Below are 20,297 nucleotides of genomic sequence, written 5' to 3'. Positions count from 1 at the left end.
TAGGAGGATCATCACGTAATATCTAATAAAAGAACCTTTACCATTACCATACTATATAGAATTTCCATAGGAGGTACACTCTGTATACTTTCCATAGAAGGAACACTTTACTATCCATAGAAGGAACCCTATACTTTCCGTAGAAGGAACCCTATACTTTCCATAGAAGGAACCCTATACTTTCCATAAAAGGAACATTATACTTTCCATAGAAGGAACACTATACTTTCCATAGAAGGAACCCTATACTTTCCATAAAAGGAACATTTTACTTTCCATAAAAGGAACATTATACTATCCATGTAAGGAACTCTATATATATCCATATAAGGAACACTATCTATAAGTTATTATTTAATATCCATGTAAGGAGCTAATCACTTCCCTTGACGATACGTGCAATATCCGAAGATCGTTCACGTACCGACAAGCTTTCATTCATAATGTTTATACATCATCCTCACATTACATACAATATTAATATCTTTATTTACATCCTGACAGTACGTGCAATATCCGAAGATCGTTCACGTACCGTCATGCAATCAATCATATCTATCACATATATCATACACGGCATACACTTACCATTTAAGGTAAGTGTATTAACTATCACATTGAGTATGCACACAGCCCCGAAAACGTAACACATAAATGGGGCTAGAAACTCACCTGAACTCTGCTTCTTTCTTCTGATAGCTGTAAATCCCTTCTTTAACTGAGCTCGGCTGACTGTACAAGTTACACGTATCAATACTCGCCTGATCTAATCTGGTGGTCTAGTATTAGCTTACTTTAACTTATCGCTTTTAATTTATTTTCTAATCAAACTTAGCTGTAGGCGAAGTTGTCATCAGGCGAACTTGGCTTTAGGCGAAGTTGTCATCAGGCGAACTTGGCTTTAGGCGAAGTTAAACCTCAGGCGAACTTGGCTTCAGGCGAAGTTAAACCTTAGGCGAACTTGGCTTCAGGCGAAGTTAAACCTTAGGCGAACTTGGCTTCAGGCGAAGTTAAACCTTAGGCGAACTTGGCTTCAGGCGAAGTTATCATCAAGCGAACTTAACTTTATAGCGAAGTTGCCATCAGGCGAACTTAGCTTGCAGGCGAAGTTCATCAGGCGAACTTAGCTTGCAGGCGAAGTTCATCGCTTGAAGGCGAAGTTGCCCAGATGAAGGCGAAGTTGCCCAGATGAAGGCGAAGTTGCCCAGATGTCCGCTGTTTCGGTTTCTGATCAACATTTCGGGCGATTTTAACACCCTTGTTAAGGTTCAATACCACCCACTACACTTCCCGACCATTTTTGGTCGTTTATACACTAAAAGCTCGGATCTTTAAACTTCCAAGATCAAGATTCATACCTTTTGAGCTTGTTTGGATCTCGTTTATCTTGGTATCACCACTAATCTTTCTCTCTTACCCGGACCTCGCTCGATCCTTCCTTCTTTCTCGGCCCGGCCGGCGGCGGTTTTGGGTGTGCTTGGTGTGTGGAGTGTGCTTGGATAGAGATAGAGTGAAGATATTTTGGGGTGTTAGGGTATTTATAGCCCTGAGATCCCATGGACCTAAGGCCCATTCTCATTTAACCCATCCTAATTAGTCCAAGTCCACAACCCACATCCATTACCCAACACTAGCCCGACCCATACCAACTCCTATTCTATTATTTACTTCCTGATAACCCGGGTAAACTTTCTCTCTATTATTAAGTAATATACTTAATATTACTTGGAAATTTCGGGATGTTACAGAAAATCAAACTAATTGCAAATGTCGGGTCGGGTAAAGGTTACAAATACACGAAAACGAAAACCTGAAATGTTAAACTCGAATACATGTCGGCCTAGCTCAGCTCAAGATCAAAACTTTAAGTGGGCTGAACATGGGAGCTTGAGCTTGGCTCATTCATAAATCGAGCCAACTCAGTTTAACTTGAAATGGCTCGAACCTTTTTCTTTTGAGATGTTTTTTGGTCTTTTTCATTAGCTTGAACTTAGCCATAAGAGCATTCACAATAGCTCTTCTATAATTATGTTAGGGAGTTTTCTAAATTCTTTTAAAGGGTTGTTAGTGGTTGTGAGTGAAGAAGAGAGAAAATTTTAAAAAGATGAGTAAACTTGGAGGAACACTGTTCATCATTTATTTATTTTTTAATATATTTGAAAGTGCTTATGAGTGGAGGGAAGAGAAAAGATAATGATAAATATGTAAAAAAGTACTATTTAATTGTATATAAGAGAGAAAATATAGTGTTTTTAGTGTATTTATAGAGATAGAAATAAAAAAGTTGAGAATGCTTTAAGATCTTACTTTGATTTAATTGGTATGACCATTATATACAGGGACCATTCAAGAATGGAAGTTTTAGAGGTAGAAAAGTATATTTGAGGACCACTTAATGTGGGAGGCTAAGGAAACGTGAAAAATAATTTTGGAGAAACATGTTTCAAACTTAGGAAGGAAAGCCCTATTGCGCAAACCAGTGTTGACAGGTAGCAAGCCAAATGCGCTGGAACAATTCTGATATTAAAAGGTTGGATGTATAAACTAAATACTCTACATGGGTGGATTAATCAAGCTATCGAGCAGAGCCACCCCTGGCTCTAGCTTGACTCGATTACAAAACGAGCTAGCTCGACTCGGCTCGATTTCTAATCAAGCTTTTTCAAGCGAGTTTTTTATCAAGCTTTGGGCGAGCCGCGGGTTTTTGGACACCCCTACATGTATAAACCACCAAAAGAATTACAACTCATATCCAAAATAATATTAATTGTTGTTGATTTTATTCTTTTGATTTTGTAATTTGAATTACATAAATGGGAGGACTGGTTTTGTAAATTCAGATTTGATAAAGTAAAATAGAACATGAGCATCTTTATGCGTTTAAACATTTTATAGGTTTATAATGCATATCTAAGTTGTACTTTAATGCTTTATTGACTCATACATTATAACCTACATATCGGTTTTAAAAATTTTTTTATATATAAAAGTCGTAATGGCAGGTTTTGTTTTTTCTTTAAACATAATATATTTAAAGATATAGAGGGAAACAAAAGACGAAATAAATTTGTTAAATTTTTGGATAAAGATAAGGGGTTACATGTGTAACCATTCCTAGATATTACAAAAGTTATATAAAGTTTAAGAGTAATTATTGTAACTATACTATAGAATGAGAATGAAATGCATTTATAGGCTTATAGTTGTATATCTAAGTTGTACTTTAATGTTTCATTGACTTGTACATTATAATCTACATATCGGTTTTGAAAATTTTTTATATCTAAACTTCGACAAAAAATAAGCATGTCGTAATGGTAGATTCAATTTTTTTAGAAACATAATATATCTAAAGATATAGACGGAAACAAAAACAATAAATAAATTTGTCAAGTTTTTGAATAAAGATGAGGGGGTTAATGTGTACATATTCTTAGATATTATAAAAGTTATTTAAAGTTAAAAGAGTAATTATTGTAACTATAGAAGGATAATTATTGTAATTATAGAATAAGAATGAAAATTTACGTTTAACGAGTGTTAAGCAAAGACATACATACCCCTAAATTTAAAAATGCATGCATTCAAAAGTTGTACATATTGAATAGTTGTTTATACCTCTTAAAAGTTAAGTGGTCCTTGAGATTCTCTCTATATATAGTATAGATAAAAAGAGAATGAATAGTTACGATTAATGAGTGCTGAGTAAAGACATAAATGCCCCTAAATTAAAAAATACATGCATTCAAAAGTTATGCATATTAAATAATTGTTTAGACCTATTAAAAGTTAAAAGGTCCTTAGTATTCTTTTTATATATAGTATGGATACTATTAAAATTTTAAAAAAGATATTATAAATATTTACAATATTAATAGTAAAAAAATCAATTAATAATAATAGTTTAATAGTTTTTAATTTAATATATATAGTGAAGATTATTAAGTGAAAAATGTTATATGGACAAGTATGTAAGTAAATAAGGTTAAAAAGTAATAGTAATTGATTTAATAAGTTCAGGGAGGTATACATTAAGTAAAATGGTAGGAGGGGGGGGGGGGGGGGAGGGTGTTATGTTTAGCAATACCTTTTTTTTTCTTTTTTACTTTTAGCAAAATGTAAATGTCAAAAAGGTGATTTCGTATTAAATTAATATCAGTAAATAAGAAAATAAAAACTAAAAGGAAAATTACTGGATAAACAGTAATGGACAAGATAGTAATTTCCAAAAGATGTAGATGAACAAATAAAAATTTCATGTTAACACGTGATATTCATATAATTTATTTTTAATTAATTATTTTCTCTGAACAGAATGATCATTTTGTTTTGAATGAATGGAGAGAATCTTAAATATTGCTAGGAGACATGGCCAGCATGATTATCCTTAAAGGTAAAGGGCCAAAGAGCCAGTGTTGTCATTCACTCTTTCATAGGAGTTTGTATCCTTGAATTCCACCCAAAATCAAAGTTCCTTGCTTAATACTTTTCCTTTTTTCTTCTTTTATTCATATATTATGATATAAATATTATTTTTTTCTTTCAAATATAATCTTTTTATCACAATCCTATCATTAGGAAGATAAGTAAAAAAAGAAAAAAAATAGATATCAATAGCTTAAACTTTATCATTGCCATTAAGGTTCTAATTAAATAAATTACTAGGTGGTCGTTTGTGACATGAACAATAGGTGGTTGTTTGTGACAAACACGCAATATTGTTACAATTTTGTTTTGGCGATGGGGTTTTGGTTTATTCATAGCAAAGAACGCCTCCGGGCATATGTAACTCCTTACATACATTTTAATATTTATAAATAACACATTAACACCCCCCTCTCATGTGTATGAAGTAACTATGGCCACCATCACCCTAACTTTTCAATGAAACATCAAACATGTCATGTCCAAAAGAGACATGATTATAAACTTGATATTTCATTTTGTCCTAAAACATAACCAACAACATAAATTAAAGCATGATGTGGAGCAACACCGATATTTAAATTTCCAGCCCCCACCCCACCCCTCCTTTCTTCTTTCACTTTCTCTTCTTCCATAGCAACAGCTTTCTACTAAATGCCTTTGAACTCTCATCTCCCATGTCTCCAACTACCTCCTCCATTACTCCTTAAGTTCCAATTTTATCTTTTACTTACCATACACACACACCCAATTAATTCTCCACAACCATATCTTCATTCTTTACAAACTCATGTTTAAAGTTCAACCTTTTATTTATATAGTTATCCAATTTCAAGATTCTTGAATAGATTTTTATATTTTCCAAATGTGTTCATCCCACTTCTTTCACATACTCTTTCTTTCATGGGTTTTCTTGATCACACAAACCCATGAATTACAAACCACCCAATCACTAATTCTTCTCCAACTAAGAAAGCATTTGGAGTACCCAATTCAATTAACAAATTGGGAAACTTTCAATGGTGATTTTTGCAATTTCTCTCAAAATGTTCATGTAACCATCAAATGTGAAGATGACTATATTACTGAACTCAAGATCATGGGAGATGATAAGCTTCCAAAGGTCAGTTCTTTCCATGGGTTTGCAATTCGAAACCAAACGTTATCCGAATCTTTCTCGATGGATTCCTTAATTGTTACATTAACAAGATTGACTTCACTTAAGGTTCTCAGTTTAGTATCCTTAGGAATATGGGGGCAACTTCCTGACAAAATCCATAGACTTAATTCACTTGAATTCTTGGACATGAGTTCAAATTTCATGTTCGGTTCGGTCCCGAATGGGATTTCAAGATTACAAAAGCTTCATACTTTAACATTAGATGGAAACTTCTTTAATGAATCTTTACCTGATCACTTATTTGATTCATTATCAAACCTCACCATTTTAAGCTTAAAGATCAACAAATTAACCGGTCATTTCCCTTATTCGATTTCCAAAATCGCAACAATTACTGACGTCGTTTTGTCTCACAATCAACTCTCTGGCAAGTTACCTGATTTAACTACTTTATCCAATCTAAAGTTACTAGACTTAAGAGACAACCATCTAGATTCTGAACTACCATTATTACCTAAATCAGTTACTACAGTTCTGTTAAGCAATAACTCATTTTCGGGTCAAATTCCCGAGCAATTCGGGCAACTTGATCAACTTCATCATTTAGAAGTCTCATCCAACGCCTTGCGAGGAACACCCCCATCGGCATTATTCGTGTTACCAAACATAACTTATCTGAATCTAGCATCCAATATGTTAAGTGGGTCACTTCCTAACACAATCAAATGTGGAAACAAACTCGGGTTTGTCGATATTTCTAGCAATCAGTTTACGGGCCGGCTTCCGTCTTGTTTAGACACGGTTTCTAGTAACAAACGGGTTGTGAAGTTTACTGGGAATTGCTTACTTGTTGGTCAAGGAAACAGTAAAGAGCCTGACTGTAAAGAAGGGAGTGTGATAAAGAAACCATATTGGGGGAAAGCTTTATGGGTTCTGATTGTCGTCATTTGTTCGGTATCGTTTGCGATTGTTGTACTAGTAATCTTTCGTAAACGACGTCGTCGTTCAAGAGAGACGGTCCCTCTACAGCACACGATACAGAAAGTTAGCGAGAACGGGGCACCAATGGAGATCGCTTCCGACGCAAGTAAGTCGCACTTGATCTTCGTTTAACACTTCTAATGCACTACCGTGTTATGCAACTAACTAGAGGAGGCGATCTTGACCTGAAGGCTTTCAAATGGGTCAGGTTGGGTTGCTTAAAATTGTATGTGTTGGTTTGGGTAAGATATTTTAACTAAAAGGTCAGAATGTGTTTATTGAAATTCCACCTTGTTGTTTTCGGGTTAAAGCGGGTCGACAACTTTAAAGAAATGGATCTATGTGTCTCAGTGTCTTAAAGAAATGGGATATGTTTCAAATCGGAACGGGTTCAGTTTCGGAATAGGTTTCCGCAGGACACGGGTTCTGCACGAAACTGGTTTAGTATTGGAACGGCCCGAAAGAAACCCGTTATGACCCGAAACCATTCCGGCCCGTATCCGTATCGACTCAAACCAAAGGTATATTAATGATATTAATGCTGAAATCATGTTTTTAGCACTGAAAATTTAACAATAATAAAAACAAAAAAAGAAAAAGAAAACCAGCCAGCCCGTTTTGTCCCGAAACCCATTCCAGCCCAGACCTGCTCTGACCAGAACCCGTTTTGACCCAGATCCGTTCCAATCCAGACCCGTTCAGACCCGACCCAAAACAACCCTTTTTTAATTTGACATGTTTCGACCCTAACCCGTTCTGACCTGACCCAACCCGTTTGCCAGTCCTACAACTAACTCTTTAACAGTATTTTTCGGCTTCTCTTTACTCTTGGGGCTAAAACTGAACCAAAGGTTTTTGGGTTTTTGAAAACTTTAGGTTTCAGTTTTCATAATGAGTTCGGTTTGTTTTCGATTTTACCATTTGGCTTTAACTATTTCGGCTGAAGAGAATGTCTAAAATAATGAAGTTGAGCCTTAAACTTTGGGATTAAATCTTTTTTATTAGTAAATGATTAATTAATTATTAGATATATGTACTTAAAATTTTAGAGCTACACTATTTATTAAGTTTTACATCTCACTTAAAATTGGTTTTTTGCTTCGATTCGGGTATAATCAGTTTGTTTTAGTTTTTGGTTGATGGCAAAATCTAAACCGAACCGAAAAATCGATTTTGATTGTATTCAGTTATTTCGGTTATATTGGTTATTCTGTTTGTGTGCTCCCCTCAATTTTGTTTTAGGGATTGTATCTGAAGCATCAGAACCGGGGACCCAAGTTTCCACATCATGTAGAGTGTTTTCGATAGAAAATTTAGCCGAGGCCACGTGCAACTTCGATCAATCAACGTTTTTGGGTGAAGGGTCTATTGGCAAGGTATCAATGATATTAAAATCTACATGATCAACTCTTTAAAACAATGGATGATGAGTTTACTTGTTTGCAGGTTTACAAGGGGAGATTAGAAAACGGAAGCTATGTTGCTATACGATCGCTCTCCTTGTTCAAAAGATACTCGAAACGAAACCTTAAAGTCCGGTTGGATTTGATTTCAAAGCTTCAGCACCCGCATCTGGTTAGCTTTTTGGGTTATTGCATTGATGATGGTGGAGTAGAGGATTCCACTTCTAGCAAAATCTTTCTAGTATACGAATACATATCTAATGGAAATTTTCGAGCTTTTCTCTCAGGTTGTCGTTTACAATAACTGCATTGATCATTGGTCACCGCAGTCGTTTTCTATTTCTAACTCAACAATAATGGTATGTACATGTTATGCAGATAATGGTCCGGAGAGAGTGCTTAAGTGGCCCGACCGATTAGCAGTTTTGATAGGAGTTGCAAAAGCGGTACACTTTCTGCATTCAGGAGTGATCCCAGCTTCTTCTAGCAACCGTTTAAAGACGAACAACATACTGCTTGATGATTATCGGATCGCAAAGCTGAGCGATTATGGAATGTCTGTGATCACAGAAGAACTAGATAAACTTGAGGTGTAAATCTCTTACAATCTTGATGATTATCGGATCGCAAAGCTGAGCGAATATGAGCATGAAACTTTTGATTCTAAATATACTTGTTAGTTAATGATTAGCTGATTATTAGACATTCGAGTATACATTTTTGTGATACACCGTTATGCGCGTACTTAGTCATCGTTTTTGTAATGTAGGCAAAGGGAGATGGAGCACGGTAAGGAACTCCTTTTAAAGATTCCATCGCTACTAACCGCCGTCACCGACCACAATCAATCACCAAATACGCATGCTCTATATTTGCATCTTAACACGAAATTGTGCGCTGCAGGCGTTTAAAGAAGTTAGCAGACGACGTGTATGATTTTGGATTCATTTTGCTCGAAGCACTCGTGGGGCCGGTAGTAAGTGGCAAAGGCGAGGCCTTTTTGCTCAATGAAATGGTACGTTAGCCATAGCGATCGACAAGAATTTGGAGGGTATTGGTTTGAGTTTAATGTGTAAATGTTGTTTTGAATATGAACAGAGCTCTTTTGGAAGCCAAGATGGGAGACAACGCATTGTGGATCCGATTGTGTTGACGACATGCTCTCAAGAGTCTTTGTCGATTGTGATATCGATCACCAACAAATGTATATCGCCCGAACCAGCTAATCGGCCGTCTTTTGAGGATGTGTTGTGGAACTTGCAGTATGCAGCTCAAGTACAAACCACAACTGATCTTGACTTGAAATCGGAAAGTGCTTGGCAGTGTTAATTGCTAACCGTTTCACTTCATATTCCACAATCAATGTTAATTCTTATTTTAGGTTGGTCGAGACAATGTTTTTCATGCAATTTTCCTTTTTTTTTAATTTGGTATTTGTATTTCTATAATTATAATAAAGGCTACATATGTAAAAACCTAAACAAAAAAGGTCCAAATGAACTTAAAAGGTGAAACAAATGTCTTAAGAACCGGAGTTGGTTGATCAAATGAGAATGATATTCATATTCATATAATGGTTTATAAATAAATGTGTGTGACGCGAGTAAAAAGAAGGGGAATTTATACGAACCTACTAATACAATTATAGAGGAAGCATTATTAACAAATCAGAGTGGCGCAGCGGAAGCGTGGTGGGCCCATAACCCACAGGTCCCAGGATCGAAACCTGGCTCTGATAGAAAGAGTGGCTTTCGCCTAATAGTTTTTTCATTAACGATATTGTGCCGTTTTGATAATATTTAAATGGCTATTAACCTATATTAATATATAATTTTTTGTTTTATTATGACTCTAAATTTTTTATTATTATTTGAATGGTTCAACATTTCAAGAATGTAAGGTGGAAATTTGTGAGTTTATATTTAGTTACTCATTATTATTGTTTTTGAATTGTTCAACGAATGCAAGGTGAAAACTGTGAGTTTAGATTTAGTTTTAACTCAGTTTCAAGTTAAATAGTTAAACAAATTTAGCAAAATAGGTCGAGTTTATGTTAAACCGCTAGCCACATTTAGCCAAGCTAGTCTTGTTTTTTTTAAGCCAACAATTCTTGTTATGGGCTAAGCCCATTAGTTTCACAATAAAATATAGGATTTTTCTTCAATTTAGGAAGTGAACTAGCCCGACACGACCGCTTAAGTTAATTCGGACACGACATGTTTTTAAACGACTTAGATATGCCAACTTAGTTTTATGTGTTGTGTACGGATCAAGCCGAAAATTTGCCACTTCTAATAGATATACATGAGGCATGATTATGAATTTTCTTCATTTTGAAAAGCGAACTTATCCTACCACAACGACACAATCCGAGATGAATCCAAAATGATTAGAAAAATTATTTGTATGTTATTGGATTAACCAACTAGTTACTTTGGTTATTTATACTCAAGATTCCCTCGCAAGTAAATGAATCCTTGAAGAAAATAAGGAGAAAACCTTTATAGGATGTGAACGGGGAGAAATCTAAAATTCATTGGATTGCATGGGAAAAGGTAACGACTCGAAGGATATCGACAGGCCCGATAGCAGTTCCCTGAAAAACAGCCAACCTTGTTTTACTTGCTAAATGGTGGTGACGATTTAAGGTCGACGATCAAGTTTGTGTTGAAACTTGATAAATGCAATTCATCACAACTCAAGGTTGTGTTATTCAATACCTTTTGCAGCATGTTTCTCTTAGCACTTGGAAGGACATCACAAGAATTAGTTTAGATTTGGCTGAATCAAATACTGACATCCGTAAGTTGATGAAGTGGGAAGTGGGGTAAGATCAAATTCTGGTTAGATTGCTTGTCAGACCAGAATCCTTTAGATGATCATTTTCGAACAATCTTTTAATTAGATTTTAGAAAGTCGTGTATGATAGCTAATAGATACCGAAAGATCAGCGACACAATTCAACTTTCAACAGAATTAAGTAAGTCGTGCATGAAGATTGCCATCTTAACATATTCTTTCTTCTCAGCAACACTTGTAACTTTCCTTTTACTCCCAGTAATATGTGCATCACAACAATAAGTTCGTCACAACAATGGCTTTCGTTGTTGTTTCTTTTCATCGTCACCACCTTCGGTAATTGAAGTTATCTTTGATGAAGGACCGGGTTCTTTTGAAGGATGAGGGCATTCATGCTTGAAAGTTGAAATGATCAAACTCTTGGCAATTGTAACAACTTTAGACTTATCAACTTTTCTCACAACACCATTGATTCCTTTTCTTCCGGTACGATTTAAGAACTTCTTGGAACTAGATCTAGAGATAAACAAACCTACAGGTTTTTATTTGCACTAATAAGGCGTCTCATCATATTGCGTATATAATATATAGATATTATTGTAGTGAGCCTAAACCCGCCACTGTCGTCATGAAGGGGCTTAGAAGAACTGAAAGATGAAATTCTTTCCTCTTTGTTGTTCCTAACAACAAACTCCCCATCCCAAATCACCTGGCTAGCTTAGAGTTTGTTTCTTGATGTTGTAAGCTATGATGGTATACTGAGGTCATAGAATAAGTTCGATAGCATATTTTTATTGACTCTTAGCATTCTCAACTCATCCCCTAAATTTTTATGAGAGGTTTTTGTAAATTATAGGATAAGGTTAAAGGTTAAGAGTGGTTGTGAGTAAAGGAGAGTGAAAAGTTAATGATTTTTTTTTTAAAAACTTGGGGAAAGCTTGTTTGCCCCTATTTATTTTTTTAATATTTGTTGAAATTGGTTGTGAGTAGAGTCGAGAGAAACGGTAACGATAAAAGTATAAAAAATATTATTTAATTGAATATGAGAGAAATATAATGTTTTTCAGTGTAATTATAGTTATGTGAATGGGGAACAGGCTAGGAATGCTCTTAGTTACACGGTATGACGTTAGCCATAAAACCTCTATTCACCTGCAATTGAACCAATATTAATAGCGAGGTGTTGCATGCCAAATTAGGGATTGGTTAGCAATTTTGATGTAGAAAATGATATGTGCCTAACTCTGCCTTGCCGCCATGCATTGCCGGAAGTTGTGAACGTGGAATATTTAGTTTATCTCATCCATTACCTTAACTTATTTAGTTGGTCTAGTTAGTTAATGGTTAGTTGGGGTCTAGTTAGTTTATAATAGTTAGGGGTTAGTGGTTTACTTTCTTGGTTATTTTCTTTTATCAATGTAAGCCTATGAATGGCCTTGGTGGTATTATTTTAGGGAAGGAATGAAAATATGTTGATTGAATGATCAAGTCTCTTCCAAAAACCTATGAATTCTAATCTGGCTTCTCTTTAGATTTCTTTGCCAACGATTAAAAGACGTTGGAACCACATCAGTGGTATCAGAGACGTCGTGATCCCCCCGGACATGGCTGCTCAAACTCTATCCGAAACCGAGTTCCGTCAATGGGTGAATGAATCCTTTGTGAGACTCGAGTTCAAGTTGAAAACCATCCTCAATGAGCTACACTCAATCTGAAACATGTGGGAAACCAAACCCACACAACCAGCTTCCGCCATACCGCCACAATTTGCTTTGGAACCGCCACCAAAAACCATTTCCGTCACCACAATGCCAACACCAACCACTACGGCCTCACCACCACCAACCATTGTCATCAACCCACCACCGTCTATGCCAAAGTCTTACAAGCCGAAACCTTCTTTGTTGATGGTTTCTTTTTCAATCAGTGTCTCCTCCAGCCAAATTTCAACTTCTCCAATCACTACGTTCCTTAGCCAAAAAAACCCTTGTACCAACCTTGTGTACAATGTATCTTCAAGGGGGAGGGAATGATGTGTGCCACATACTCGCATGCAAACCTTTTGTAGATGAAGATGTAAGCCGGGAGTGGCACCCACCATGGTGTGCGGTTGCGACCGCCCCAAATGTTGTGGTACGATTCGAATGGTGTCCCTATGGACGTTCGTTATATGGTATCTAGATTCTGAACAGTGTGGACACGGTTTGTTTAAGCTGTGTGGAATGATATGTTCCTAACTCTACCTTGCAGCCATGCATTGCCGGAAGTTGTGAACGTGGGATATTTAGTTTATCTCATCCATTACCTTAACTTCTTTACTTGCTCTATTTAGTTAATGGTTAGTGGGGGTCTAGTTAGTTTATAATAGTTAGTGGGTTAGTGGTTTACTTTCTTGGTTATTTTCTTTTATCAATGTAAGCCTATAAATGTCCTTGGTGGTATTATTTTAGGGAAGGAATGAAAATATGTTGATTGAATGATCAAGTCTCTTCTAAAAACCTATGAATTCTAATCTGGCTTCTCTCTAGATTTCTTTGCCAACTATTAAAAGACGTTGGAACCACATCAGAAATGCTCATCATTGAATGAGACCCTAAGAATGAGTCCAACAGTAGGCAATTTCCCCTATATGGACAATAAATCAATCTCTTGGGAAGGCATAACAAGCGAGCATTCTCATTTGCTTACAATAGGTTCCTTTTAGGAGTTTTCCTTGGTTTGACAACCAACACACATAGCCAACCCGGCTTCCATTCAAACTTAGTAATAACACTTGCGTCCATATCTAGCAAATAGTTTTTCTCACCTTGGATTAGAAAAGACTCAACACCACTTTCAAGCACAAAGTTTCTGGTGTTGAATTGATGATCAGAACAGTGGTAAAAAAAAGACAATGTTTCCAACTTTTAATTTTATTAATCAGAAAACTTAACTCAATAACTGATTACATCATCGAGATTTATAGAGTTAGACATCTCCTAATCCAACTCAAATTCATATACTAATCAAAGTTCAGACTATGTTTATCTAATATTCTAAAATAGATAAACCAACGTGTTTATTTATTCCTTAATATTAGAAAAAGTTTGATTACGACTTGAACTCGGTTGGCCCAACTCACATAACTGATTTGGTAATTCCCGACAAGGTTAAAATCTAATATATTCCTTTAAGCATTCTTTACTCCGAGTGACTCGCTACCACCAACCCTTGACTTTGTTTGGATTTCTAGTTCTTTGTCATCTATGGTTTCATGAACTTCATTGTCAATACGAGTAAGCATTTCATCAAATACCTTGTTTGGAGGTAGGGTAATAGACCCCAGGTACGACATTTACTTATTACATTACGTGTTGTAGTTGTTATATTATTATTATTATTATTATTATTATTATTATTATTATTATTGTCTACTAACTAGGCCCAATGGGCTGGGTGTTGTGGAGGTAATCCCTAACCGGGCTTAGCCCATTAAGGTTAGGGTTTCATGATGGTGGTCATAGGGTTCCCTATATAAGAGATCTTCATATCTCATTTGAGGGACTATTGGCATCCACCATATTATTGTGTTTGCAAATAAGAGGACAGTCACCTCCACACCCTCATTTTTTCATGGTAGATCTCGAGCAAACTGGAGAAGAAGATTGAGGTGTGGGTTCTTTCTTCTTGAAGACTAGAGAACATTATTCTAAGTCCACCAGGGGTTAGATTGGTGATTATCCAATCTCGGTTGAGATATCAAGCTAAGCCTACCCAGTAGAGGTGCATGAAAAAACCGATTACGGACCCGACTCTACCCGCGGGTACGGACCGGGCTTTGGGTTTCTCCTTGGAACCGGAACCGACCCTGACCCGGTGGAACCGGTTCCACCAATACCCGGACAAAACCTGACCTTACACGAAACCCGAAAAAAACCGAAAAACCCGGTTAAATACGTGACTATATCCGGAACCGGTTCCTACCTGGTTTCAATTCCTGAAAATACCCGGTTTGTGCACCTCTACTGCCCAGTGTTAGATTGGTGTTTCTTCACCTTGAGAGCAGTAGTTGGTATGGTCAGAGAACCAAACCGTTCACAAGAGAATTCTGAAATCGGACCATGTGGTTGATTGAAATTAGTATTTCGTCAGATTAAACCGTATCGCTGGCTCACAATCAAAATAATCCGAGACATAAAGGAAACAATCGGTGGCATGAATAACATAATACATAAAATGCCTTTCAGCATAAACAATCCATTTATCCTGATTCGCACCATTGAATTGAGGCAAAAGTGGCGTGGGATCGTCAATACAAATTCACACCAATGTTGTGAATGGATATACAAATTGAAGATATTGCAGCATTATATATACCAAAAATACAAAAATCAGAACTAATCACTATTATATAATTGAGTATTAGACTAGAGATTGAGATGGGAAGAGATAAATCCATTTACTAAACATTCTTCACGCGCTTTTCTTTCTCCTTTCTCATTTATTTTTCTAAGCGTTGTTCCTTCGTTTGGATTGGGCTTGTGTAGATCTTATTCTGGACACGTCGGAGTTCATCTTACTATAATATTAAATCAATATAAGGTTTTCCCATTATATTTAACTAGCATGTCCACACAGGCTTGTAATTCATCAATTTTCCATTTATATATTTTCCACATGTTAATTTGAACATCAATTTTAAACATTAACTCCTAAGCTAAAGAAAGTTTCAAAATAAATTGCTATAATCATCATTTTTACTGAATAATAAAGAAAATTAATTGTTTTCATGGTTATGTTTTTAAATTTTGAGACTTTGTTATTATTATTTTTTTTTTGGATTTTGGGAAATTATTTATAAATGTTTAGACCGGATGTATAGATGTATGGATTGAAATGGTGGCTTAATTCACGAGGTTTGAATTATATTATCGCTTTATTAAACGCGCGGTTTAATAAAAATTATAATTATATATCATTGTTATGTTCATCTTTTTAGCATTTTTTATGTTGTGTACTTAAATATTTTAGACAAATGACAAAAGACGTCCTTTATGTTTGACCTGATTTTCATTAAACGTCCTTGTCACACCCTCAAAATCCACTAACGGAGTTTTACCGTCAGAGGGTGTGAACTAACAGGATCGGAATCATTAGTTATAATCAAACCATATAAACGTTTAAATGAAAATAAGTGCGGAAGCGTAAAACCATAGAAACCAATGTTGCGTCACGCAGGACGACTTAAAAACCCAATGATAACAGTTTAAAATAAATTTGCATAATTAAAAAAAAATGTTCAAGCAATGCATGTTCCTAAACCGCGCGCCCGCCTCGGCTACCTGAGAATAACATACTAAAAGTGTCAACACAAGGTTGGTGAGTTCACAAGTTTAAATAAAAATAAAGTGTTCAGCGTTTGCGTTCAGCGTTGTGCGTTACAGCGTTACAGCGTTTTGCGTTACCAGATAGTGTTATGTCAATTATATATCTATAGGTAGCTAGCCTATAAAGCAAGTATTACTAAGTGTTCGACACCGAAGCTGACTGTTTATCAAGTGCCTTGTCACTAGGTCCTCCAGACCATGGTACGTGTTAGCCAAAATTACACCCGCTCGACCTCCAGTCGAGTTTAGCGTTGGGTGGGGTTTGTCAAACCCAGTAGTACTACTCAACAGTGACTCGCTATTCCAAATATTAACCGGTTCGATGTGTAGGAATTCAATTGTTTCGTTTGCCACTTAGCCTTTACAAGTGATATATAATTTACTAACAAAATCTTAAATGCGTTTATCGGAGTATGTATCTCCCCCAAGTGAAAAGCGTTTAAAACAGTTTAAAAGGGGTAAGTGAAACTCACTGTTTGCAAAGAAATTCCCAAATTAAATCAACAAGATGCGCGTCACAGAAAAGCTCTCTCTAACGTTCTAAAACAACAAAGAGATCTTTCTAAGTGTCGGAATATTATCGAGTCTCTAGACCCGGCACATAATACCTATGCACATAACAAGTTTCGTGTTTCGTTTGTGAATCGTGTGTAACTTTAACAAATGTATTTGTGATACATTACATGTGTAAGCAATCATATACGTGTCATGTATTCATAAAGTACATCACTAGCAATTACTCCCCGTAAGGGCATTTTGGTCAAATCTTGACAATTAACTAGCCATTATTCCCCATAAGGGCAATTTGGTCAAATTATGACAATCAATTAGCAGTTATTCCCCGCAAGGGCATTTTGGTCAAAACACGACAATTATCTTGCAATCATTCCCCTCAAGGGCAATTTGGTCAAAACACGATAATAAATTAGCAAGTATTATGTTTCATGCATTTTCACAAATCTCAGCAGCTAGTTTCACCGAGACAGAAATTCTACTTAAAAGACTGTACTATTCCACCGATCATAGCATCTCAAATAATTTACCAAAAATCATCACAGAAGCATATATGTCTTAGGTTTCTAGAACATATTTTATTATATTTTTATTTCACATAGTTTTCTCACAATCATCAAATCATTACAGCAAACTCATAACAGTCAAATTCATGCGCAACAGAATGTTATTTGCAATTCCCGTTAAACGAAAGATCCAATAAATGCAAGACCACTTGGGTTAGGTTCCTAACTCAATAAGTCAACTTCCAGAAGTGGAACCAACCCAATTGGTCTCGTGGTTCATGAGATATAACATTTACAAAACAACCTAACAGCAGGTCTAACAGCTCAGCTTTGCACAACGTTTTTGTAAAATCATAAAAGTTAACTTCTACTTGTCCAAAAATTACAAATTTATACTCTATAGAAACTAGACTCAACCTAGTTTACTGTAGTACCAATAATCTCAACCAATTTTCACATTTACACTTCGTTACAGTCACTTAAACATCAAATACACATTCTGTCCAGAAACTGTTTGCATCCAAACTCAACATATTAACAATCTATGAACTATCATGCATTCATATAACATTCTAGACTCCATAAACACCATCCATGCACATCAATTACACATTACATACATGATTAGGGTTTTTGTTTGAACCCAAATCAAAGACACAACAATCAACATGTTACAATATCAATTCTAGTTATCAAATCATTACTCAATCAACAACAATCATATTGGTTACATGTACACATGAAATCGGCAGCTTAGGGTTTTCAATTAACCCAACAAACATCAAAATCAAGTAATAAGGATGTATAGGATAATCAATTATACCTTCCTAGCACCTAATCCTTCAATCAAACACTTGATTTGATGGTGTATATGTGTGTGAAAGTCGACGGCAGCCAAGGAGCAAGGGGGGTGAGGTTCCGATCGGCACTTGTGGGGGAAGGCGAATAATAGTTAGGGTTTGGTTAATGACGTATTTATAAACATAACAAGTTACACTCAAGTCCCTCAACTTCTAAGTATTTCTTTTCTAGCCTAACTAACTTGTTTACATCTTGAGTTAACGTTTATAATCATGTTATCACATAACACATAAGTCTAACACATAATTATCACATAATTACTGTTTTGACGTTTTTCGTTTATTCATCAATCGTTTGCGTCAACTCGTTTGCGTTTCGGTGCAAATCCCGAAAGACTACACATGTAGTAAGCGTTAAGCGTCATTTAAACCCTAGTTTAAATGTAATGAAGTGTGTGTTATAGATTCAATGATCTTAAGTTTGAATTGACGGAGTTGAGTTAACGGAGTTAACCTGAAATTGACGATTGTCACAGTCCTTTAATGAAAAAAATAGCAAAAGGCATACGTCATGTTTCAAATTCCTTTCACGTTATGTCCTTTGGCACTAACCAAGTTAATTTTTTTCGTTAAATATAGTCATGTGCAAGGCACACGAGGGTAAATTTGTCTTTCTACTCCTTAAGGGACTATTTGTGTAGATTGTTTAAAGTTTGGGAAAAAATAAAAATTAATAAAGATATTTGTGTAAATATATTTCTATTTCTCTCTCATATTCTCTCTCTCTCTCACACACATACACACTCTTTCCTCTCTCTCTCTCTCTCTCTCTCTCTCTCTCTCTCTCACTGATTCATCCCACCATCCACCACCGGCTCACTCCACCACCGGCTCACTCCAAAACACCCCGTTGCAACCACCACCTGTAACCAGCCACCCGTTGCCACCACTCGCCGCCACCACTTGCCGCCAACACCCCGTCGCCCAATTTCCGTCGTCGGCGGAGGGGTTGCCGAAGAAGCTGATGTCGAACCCCCAATTTCAGGTTCAATTTTGGATCTAGGGTTAGACATATATGACGGTTCGGTTTATTTGCTTCATAAAAAGATGGTCCGATTCATCCTTCTAGATCTAGGGTTTTTAATTTTGCTTCATCTTCATTTTTTATCTGAATCGACGGTTCAGTTTTGTTCCCCCTGATAGTGGTTGTGGTGTTGGCGGCGAGTGGTGTCAACTGGGTGTGGAGGACTGCGACTGGTTGTGGTGTTGGCGGCGAGTGGTGGCGTTTGGGTTTGGTGTGGTGGCTGACGGTGGTGGCGTTGGGAGTTGATCGGAGTGTGATGTGCTAAAAGTAGTTTAATATTATTAACTAAAATTACGTTAATCTAGACACTAAGTAATACTCTAGACTCTCTAAAACTCGACTAAACTACTAACCTGCAAGTGAACCGATCGACTCTAGTAAATCTAAGGAAGTCCGGATATCGAACCCACGAGACTCTTTTAATTACGTAAACTAGCTAAATTAGACCCCACTACAGACACGACTACTTATTTGTTATTTGTTTAAGGGGGGTTTTACTAATTTTAAAATTAAGAAAACTAAAGACGACTTAAACTTAGAACTTGGACTTAATTCAGATGATGATGAGATAACTACCTAGGCTAGAATCCCCTAAATTTCAGTTATTAATTAATCGGGAAAATATTTAGTTATGAACTGGGATCGTAAAATAGACACCTAAGAGAAAACCCGAACAGGACCCCTGACCCTTCTCAAGAGATACCTATGGGTTTCTAATAAGTTTTAACGCACACCAGTATTAAAAATCAAGTTTCCTTACGGTCACCTAATTATTTAAGACTTAGTTCCTTTATACGAAATCCTACCTTACAGCGCGGAAATCAAAGGCATTTTAATATATTTAATTGATTCAATATGCAATAATTAAATAATTAAACCTAGACGGACTCCTTATGAAGAACTAAATCTAGCAAGATCAAATAATAAAGATCTATCAATTACCTAGCACTTTACAGATTTAGGTTAGCAGTACACTTAGGTTTATTTAATTAATAATTATTATTCCTATGATGTAATCGCGAATCAATCATAAAATAGTCAAAAACATAAAGTAGATGACCTAATAGCAACCTATCATAATGACAAACAATAATCAAGGTAACTATGGAATAATAACAATTAATCAAACAATCCTAAATATCCATACGCGTCAATTTAATATAATTAAACCTTTTACTAAATCATAAAACCATAACGATAAATAATCCCAAATCAAAACACAACGTCAAAATAGGTTCATCATAAACCTAGGCAGTCTATAATGTTTAGCCTAACATCTTAGGTTTAAACAAAACAATCA

At 35.9% G+C, this 20,297-nt stretch overlaps 1 protein-coding gene and 1 non-coding gene across 3 annotated transcripts; both read left to right on the top strand.

Annotated features, from left to right (window-relative positions):
• Positions 1-5,256: 5,256 nt before the first annotated feature.
• LOC143571748 (putative inactive leucine-rich repeat receptor-like protein kinase At3g03770) lies at positions 5,257-9,331 on the top strand. 2 transcript variants are annotated; one of them, XM_077057090.1, is made up of 7 exons: positions 5,257-6,632; positions 7,769-7,902; positions 7,973-8,216; positions 8,308-8,519; positions 8,699-8,708; positions 8,814-8,944; positions 9,028-9,331. In XM_077057090.1, the coding sequence occupies exons 1-7, from the start codon at positions 5,291-5,293 to the stop codon at positions 9,256-9,258; spliced, it is 2,304 nt and encodes a 767-aa protein (XP_076913205.1). In that variant the 5' UTR covers positions 5,257-5,290; the 3' UTR covers positions 9,259-9,331. The 2 variants fall into 2 exon arrangements, 1 of the variants encoding a protein (XP_076913205.1); XR_013142149.1 differs by lacking the exon at positions 8,699-8,708 and having other exon boundaries at positions 8,833-8,944; positions 9,028-9,166.
• Positions 9,332-9,595: 264 nt separating this feature from the next.
• On the top strand, positions 9,596-9,667 carry TRNAM-CAU (transfer RNA methionine (anticodon CAU)). Its single transcript has one exon. It is a non-coding gene; the product is annotated as a tRNA-Met (tRNA).
• The last annotated feature ends 10,630 nt before the right edge of the window (positions 9,668-20,297 follow it).

The sequence above is a fragment of the Bidens hawaiensis genome, unplaced genomic scaffold (assembly GCF_021521415.1).
Source record: "Bidens hawaiensis isolate Kalapana, Puna unplaced genomic scaffold, B.hawaiensis_p1.1 tig00025571_1, whole genome shotgun sequence".
NCBI lineage: Eukaryota > Viridiplantae > Streptophyta > Magnoliopsida > Asterales > Asteraceae > Bidens > Bidens hawaiensis.
The sequence above is the reverse complement of the archived record's forward strand: the minus strand, read 5'-3'. Positions and strand labels throughout refer to the sequence as shown.